General features: G+C 31.5%; 1 protein-coding gene across 1 annotated transcript in view; it reads left to right on the plus strand.

The window, feature by feature from the left end:
* Window positions 1–3,951, plus strand: part of LOC129575115 (cAMP-dependent protein kinase type II regulatory subunit) — a 14,745-nt gene extending 10,794 nt beyond the window's left edge. The window contains exons 4-6 of the mRNA XM_055458043.1: window positions 331–406; window positions 509–691; window positions 1,424–3,951. Of these exons, the coding sequence (XP_055314018.1) occupies window positions 331–406; window positions 509–691; window positions 1,424–1,554 (390 nt within the window). The 3' untranslated portion in view covers window positions 1,555–3,951. The remainder of the gene's footprint in view (window positions 1–330; window positions 407–508; window positions 692–1,423) is intronic.
* Window positions 3,952–7,941: the final 3,990 nt, after the last annotated feature.

Consider the following 7,941-nt stretch of genomic DNA (forward strand, 5'->3'; position numbering starts at 1 on the left):
CACGCCACTGTATTATACAGTATGCGTCGTCGATATGCTCGGATATATCCGTGCCTTACGAAATGCTGAGATGCTCAGAAATCTTAAAACACATGTTTGGTCCAAAGAAATGAATTTAGTTTCAGAACTAAATTTCTGTGCAAAAAAAAAAGAAGTTTTGACGACAATTTTTAATTTCAATAAATTCCGTTTCCATTTTAAAAGTTGAGAGTAACAGAAGAGGAAACACAAAAAAGAAGAACAAAAAATGAAAAACTTTCTTCTCGAATACTTTGTGCTTGAAAAGCTTTTACTAAACATTCCCCAATTTTTGGTGCATTTCCATTCCAGAACTATGAAAGAATGAATTTGGCTGATGCACTTGGACCAAAATCATTCAGCAAAGGTGATAGAATAATTAAACAAGGTATGATCAAATCTAAACCGCAAAAATATTTTACAATTAAATGCTCGAAGTCAAACTCTTCAAAATGCTAATGTTTCGTGTTGTAAATTGTGATGCAAATAGGTGACGCCGCTGATGGTATGTATTTCATAGAAGACGGAAGTGTTTCAATCCGCATCGAACAAGATGCCGGAGAAGTGGAAATTTCAGTATTGAGCAAAGGTCAATACTTTGGTGAATTGGCATTAGTCACACATCGACCACGTGCTGCTTCTGCATATGCAGCATCCGATGTCAAAGTTGCATGTGAGTATTCAGTTCAATAAATAAAGATAAAAGATAAAGAAATGTCATTTTATCGCTTTAACTCTTTGCTGAAAATGGGCGCTCTTGGTATAAATGATTAAGTTCAATTTGATTCAAACGATCTTACATGTTTTGAATCATTGGCGTTTTTCTTCTTCTGATTTTCATCAAAAAGAACGATTTAATTCAAATTAAATGTATATTTGAACGCGTGAGAATAAAAGCCTGACGCTAGCAGGTTTTTCGCAAAAGCGGGATAAAAATCAGTTGCACGCAAAAGAGACATTTCAAAAGGTTACACGCAAACGGAACATTTTATTTTGTCGCATTTTGAATTTTAAAGCCGTGAGTACAACAACAATATACTTATCTCTTGCGTGCAACCTTTTAAAATGTCTCTTTTGCGTGCAACTGATTTTTATCCCGCTTTTGCGAAAAACCTGCTAGCGTCAGTCTTTTATTCTCACGCGTTCATTTGACAACGAAGGAGAATTTCTAAAAAAAAAAAAACTCCAAACGAAAAAAGAAATTCTGCAAATTTTGTAAGAAAAAAGAACTTATAGAAACGTGACAAACTGAAGAAAAATCCCCAATTTAACATTTCGAATCAAGAAATTTTGCTTGATGCCGTGCTGCTTGGTATGACTACTTTTTTCATTGATTTTTAATTTGTTTTTTCCCTTCATTTTTGGCCACCCTTGAACCGTAACCACACTCCACACACACACACAGTCTTGGATGTTGACGCATTCGAACGACTACTTGGCCCATGTATGGATTTAATGAAGCGTAGCATTGGCGATTACGAGACACAGCTCATCAAAATATTTGGCAGCAAAAACAACATCACAGACATCCGATAAATATTGATCAAATCCAAAGTCCGATAATAATTTCTATTTATACAATTATTAAAAAAAAATGAAAACAAATCATAGCTGAGCAAAAGAGAGAAAAAAACTAAGTAAACAAAAAATTGGAAACTAGAACAAAAAAAATGGAAAAAATACAATCAAACAAAATTGGTTAATACTTTTATTTTCGATTAAAATAGTAAAAAATTAAATCAAAGCAAAGTAAATAATATTGAAATAAAAAAATAAAGTAAACATATAAAATAACTTCAATTCAAAGAAAACAAAAACAACAGCAGCAAACAACAACAGCAAAAAAAAATGCACAGCACAAATGAATTGAGATGAGACAATGGCTAGCGCGACCGATCGTGTGTACATGTGTTCCAAACCATTTCTATCATAATCAACTTTTCTGATTAAAACAAAAAAAACAACAAATAATGACATCACCGTGAGTGTATGTCTAAAAGCGCGAAAATTTGGAACAACGTGGACGCGACCGATGAAAATAGGGAAAAAAAATGAATGGAAAAAAATGGTGTTCATCGGCGGCAACATCAAATACATACAACGCCATATATTTCATGCGAAGAAGAAGAAGAAGAAAAAAAAATCAATGGACCGTACAAATAACAAGAAAAAAACGTCGAGCCACAAATCGATTTTGTGTTTTGTATTTTACACACACCGAATTTAATCGTATAGAAAATTTTAATTTTTTCAAACAAACAAAAACCCGTACAGACCAAATAAACAACAAACCAACCGCCGCCGCCGCAGCAGCAGCAGCAGCATCAACAGCAGCATTCAAAATACACACACACACACCATATAAACTTTATGAACTCATTTGTAACAACAACAAAAATTAATTCAAATCAACCGTTACAACCAAGGGTGCAAATCACACAAATATTTCAAACAAACAAACAAAATAATGAAGAAAAAAATCAACCCCAAAAAATCCCATGAGTTTACACTATAATTTTAATCAATCAAAACTAATGCATTAAAAACAAGCAATTTGTTTGAGGAGACAAGGTAGTTTAACAATGATAAACAAAACAAAAAAAAATACAAGAAAAACCAAAATGAAAAAAAATATATTAAAAAAAAATATTGCGGCTAGAAGCCAGTGAAAGCTGTGTGCATGTGCGTGAGGGCGAGAAAAATTGAACAGATAGATAAAGCGAGAGCGAACGAACGAGCGAAAGAAAGAGAGAAACAAAAAAATAAGAAAAAAAAGCAAAAAAAAAAACTTATATGACATGATACAATGAAAAAAAGTAAATAAATTAAAAAAAAATATTAAAAAAATTAATAGTATTACAAAAAGGCATTGGGGCCTGGTGTGTGTATGTGCGAAGGTCTATAGGTCACTTCAGTCGCATAGCTGCAACAGCTTGACGCTTTGCGCCCCGAACGCGCTTACAAAATGAGATAGAGGGAGAGAAAAATAACAGAGCAAAAAGAAAATGCATATATATATACATAGGTCCTGCCCAATGAATACATAATGTTGGTGTTGTAACACGAAAAATAAACAAAAAATATTGTGTTATTATTGTAAGTGTTATTATTTATTGAAGAGAAGAGAAAAAAAAACAAACCAAACAAACAACAACAAAAAACAAATTTTACTTTTGTTTGCATTTGATGTACAATTTTGTACATGAATTACTAAATACTACAACTTTTTTTTTGTTTCGTTTTGTTTTTGAAATTCTTATTATTTTTTTTCTTTTTTTTCTATTTATTTTAAATTAAGTACAAACAAAAAAAAGGAAGAAGAAAAAAAAACAAACATATGTCATTATTTTGCAAATTTTCAAAAGCGATTTAGTATTTCGGGGGGGATATTTTGCCATTTCTCATTAATTTGATTGAAATAATTATTTACATATATATTTATTCATTTTGCCATGAACATGAACGTCATATCAATCGGCTCATGAACTTGAACAAATATATAGATATATTAAAACACAAAATACACAGTGAGCGAGAGACATAAAAACGGTTAAGTAGACAAATTAACAAGAAAATAAACTCTAGAGAATGTTTAGTTGATTTGCCCAAGTTCTCGTTGAAACGAACATGAAGTGAAGAGGATAGCGAAGGAAAAGGAGAATATACATGAATTTTTTTCGTTTTGTTTCTAACCACAAATCAATCAAATTGTCCGATAGAAGTGTAGCAATATGTTTATAATTTTAATTTTAAACGCAAACACTGAGAAAAGTGTATAAAATAAACAAACAAAAACAAACCGTACATTAACATCATTTAATTTGTCAAAATAATTCTTTCCTGATTACATTAAGCAACAACAACAAAATGATTATGGAATACAAAGCTGAACATATTCATAAATTAAATTGTACAAAAAAAACACACAAAAAATATACTGTATCTGTATTTCTTTTATTAGTTTTTATTCAGCAATTACAATAGGCAATGAGAAAGAAAACCCAATGTGATCATTTTCACAGTAATAGACGCTCCCATGAAATGTTGCTCTCGCCGAGAGCCTCTCGAAAGATTTAATATGTGAAACGAAACATGTACACTTTTCTACAACTTCTACTTCTATTTGCGCACCAAATCTATCTCATTTTTAAGCCGAATGTGTCTAAATAAAACCCTCTCTCCTTACAATTCACCCTTAAATGCCAGCGTTACTTTCCCTCTCCCATTTGTAACTTGGTGAATTGATTATTTTTTGGCATCCGAAATGGAAATGTTTTTTTCTTTTCGTTTCTTTTCCATTCGTTGCCTTTCCAATTCTTTCTTTCATTGGATTGATTTTTTTGAAACCACAAATCAAATAGGGCGTAGCTGATCCAATTCCATTTTCTGAAATAATTCCAAAATCAAACGAATACTGAAGCTCAGCTCATGCCAACTATCAAGAATCATAACTCTATTGAGTTTCACCTGAACTGAAGAGGCAACAGATTTTGCATTTTTTTTTTCTTTGTTCTATCATTCCTGTCTGTGAAAATAATTAAGAACAATTGATTTAGTCGTCTATAAATCGACTAGATTTATCATCCGCAACACATTCATTTTGGATTTTAAATGAATAATATTACGCGTGTTCGATCGTTTTCGCACGATCAACTCTTGTATGTAGTACTAAAAAAATCAAACATCGGATAATTTATTTGCACAATTAATTTGCAAAGTACAAGCAAACACAAACACACACAAAAAAAAACCAAAGCAAAACAAAATTTGATTAGCTAGAATATTCGAAACAAATAATTGCACTGTAGGTGGTGCAAATTGAATTTGAAAAAGAAATAAAAACAAAACAAATCCATGCTTCTAGAAGAAGAAAAAATGAAAAGGAAAAATGTGTCTCAAAGCAAAAAGAAAATTCGACATAATCTCCATCCAGGCAACTGTATTCATTCCATTATGGAATTTCCATTGTAGTGTTCCCATCGAGTGCGGATTTCCAAAATTCTTCCAATTTTTTCTGAACATGTGTTTATTGTTTTTTAATTCATTTTTCTCTCACAATTCTTCGGTTGCGAATGATAAATAAAACAAAAGAATTACGTTTTTTGCTCAAGGTTTCACTCACAAAATATATTTAAAAAAAAAAAGAAGAAAATGTTCTGTGTAGAAGACCAGTCATGAAGCGCTATTTTTCTCTCAAGCAAAAAAAAAGAAGAAGGAAACAACAATACAGTTTTTAAAAGGAAAAAAAATCGACTCTTCTTCTGTATGTGCATCACACAAACACACATGCAGAAAGTTTATGACAAAAACACAACTACCAATGATCAATGTAATCATTTAAATAGCAAACACTCACTGACACAAAACACAACAACAACAACAATGTTGACAATTGTACAATTTTCGAAATCTATTTTTTGCACTGCTTTATTTTTCTATGTGGTAAGTGCTGGTCATTTACAATATAAAACAAAACAAAATAAACATGATGATGACGATGATGATGATGATAACACAAAAATTCGACTACTTTTTTTTTCATCTACAAATCGATGAACCACTGCCTACACATATACTGTAAATCTTTCGTCTGAAAACAAAAAACAAAAAGCACACGCAAAAGAAATTTTAACAAAACAAAATATGAAGAACAAAAATCGACAACCAAAATGGGTATTTCACACAAATTTGCTAAAAAAAATAAATAAATAAATAGATACTGAACATTTCTCAATCGATTGAACATGAAGTGAAATATGAATGAAAAGTCATACATAATTTATGGTTTTTATACGTGAGAATTTCGTGTGTGTGTGTTTTACCCGAAGACACAAACGAAAGAAAAACTTGGTTCGAAAACTCTTTGAACTGTCCGAGGTACACACTCACGTTTTTTTCTCATGTTGCTAAATGGTTTGCTAAAATGTTCGATGCGATTTATAGAACACACTCTGGGGACAAACAAAAACAAAGCAGAGAATTTATAATTTTTGTGTTTTTCTACAAACATTTTCAGATCATTATATAAATCAATGTTGTTGTTTTCTCCTGAAACTACAAATAAAACCAACAGCAGAAAATGTTAATCGCACTCAATTTTGCAAATCTCCTTTCTCAAGCAACTCTTTACATCATCTCTTCCGCGGAGTTTTTGAAAAAAAAAATCATATACTCAAACAAAACCAACAAAAAATAACATCTTCTAAATTCATATCTATGACACACAAGACAAAACACACACACACAACAACAATAATAAGAAAAGAGAATACTTTGGACAAAAACTCCGACAACATTTATATATACAATTATCACACGCATCAAAGTGAATAAACAGAATTAACCAAGAAACAAACAAATATTTACAATTGACAATTTCGATGAAAAAATCATTAAGTAATAGGAATTATATGTACTGTAAAAAGTTGGAAATGTAAACCCCCCCCCCCCCCCACTCAGAATACATTTACTTGACAAGTTCAGATAAATCCACAATTTTATGAGTCAGCCTCATTACCAGTGCATTCGCATCGTCTCCCAGCGGAAGTGAATAAGTTGATACAATTTCAATTTCTCATGGGAGTCTCGAATGTGTCCACGGATGAGGTTCGTTATTTCATTATAATTAGACCGCGCATTTTACTTTCCATTATTGAAATAATTAGAAAAGAGAGGAACAATCGAAAATAGTGTAGTTTCTGTATGGAAAAATAGTGTGTCTGAATGGGGTGGAACGTACTCTGCAAACATTCAATCGGTTCCCATAATAATCTAAGCAAATGAGGCTCTGAAAAGAACATAAATTGGATGGACCAGAGAGATGAGTTGGAGAGAGCGATAGAAAGAAAAAAAAAGAACAGAGAAAGAGAGTTAGCGATAGAAAGAGAATTAAATAGAGAATTCCAAGAATGAAGAGTATGTTCCAATGCCATTCAATCTCACTTATATTTTACTTGTTCTGTGGCCATCGGTACGAAATGAGTTTCATTTTAGCAAATTTATTTTTTAAATTCCCCAACCGATTTATGTTTTGTTTTTCTTCTTTATTTATCCACCCAGAAATGTAAGTAGAGAGCTATGTAAGATGAAATAAACATGTTCTTAGACATTAAGTACAATTTGTAACTTGAACTATTCATTTCCATGGCAGCTATTGAACTAAGAATGAAACCAATAAAAAAAAAGAAACCAAGCTCTGAACATTTAATTCGTGACAATTTGTTGTTGGGCCACATGAAAAGAAAATGTTGTAAATCTTTATTTTTATGTTTCATTTTGGATAGAAAGTTGATCATATCCTTGAATGACTTTTTTTTTTAAATTTCAAATAACACATATGAAAAGAAACCTACAAACAAATGCTCATTAAAAAACGAGAAACAAAACCCAAAAATACAAAAAATTGATGCATATTTGAAAGATTTTTGGAAAACCAAAAAAAAATACTACCTGCAAATAATACCATATGGCCCATAATACAAAGGAACAAAGTAGATGTTGTGAATTGGATTGTACATTTTGTGTTGAATGATGTCAAGTCCGTGAAAATTATTATTAGAAATATTATAATGAATACACTGCAAAGAGAAAAATGAAATACTTGAATAAAATCATGAAAAACGGTTTGAGTAATCAATGCTAATGCCAAGATATTTTGAGATTTTTTTCACCGGTGATTATGCAGGTGTATACCGTTCAACGGAGTAAGTCTGTAAGTTTTACGTTGTTGAAGTCAAGTATCTCCTGGGCTAGCTCCTGGGAATTTATACGTGTTGTTGACTGTGAGCGGGATGCATGCTCGAACATCATACTTGCCTTCATCGTATGTATCGACTGATGCTTTGAAATGAATTTATGTATATGGTTACCATTTTAAATAAGCATTCTTTAAAAACGTATTTCTAGATGATTCCAATTGAACTG

Source organism: Sitodiplosis mosellana, unplaced genomic scaffold (assembly GCF_009176505.1).
Source record: "Sitodiplosis mosellana isolate CC-2019 unplaced genomic scaffold, AAFC_SMos_1.0 Smas_scaffold_6166, whole genome shotgun sequence".
Lineage (NCBI taxonomy): Eukaryota > Metazoa > Arthropoda > Insecta > Diptera > Cecidomyiidae > Sitodiplosis > Sitodiplosis mosellana.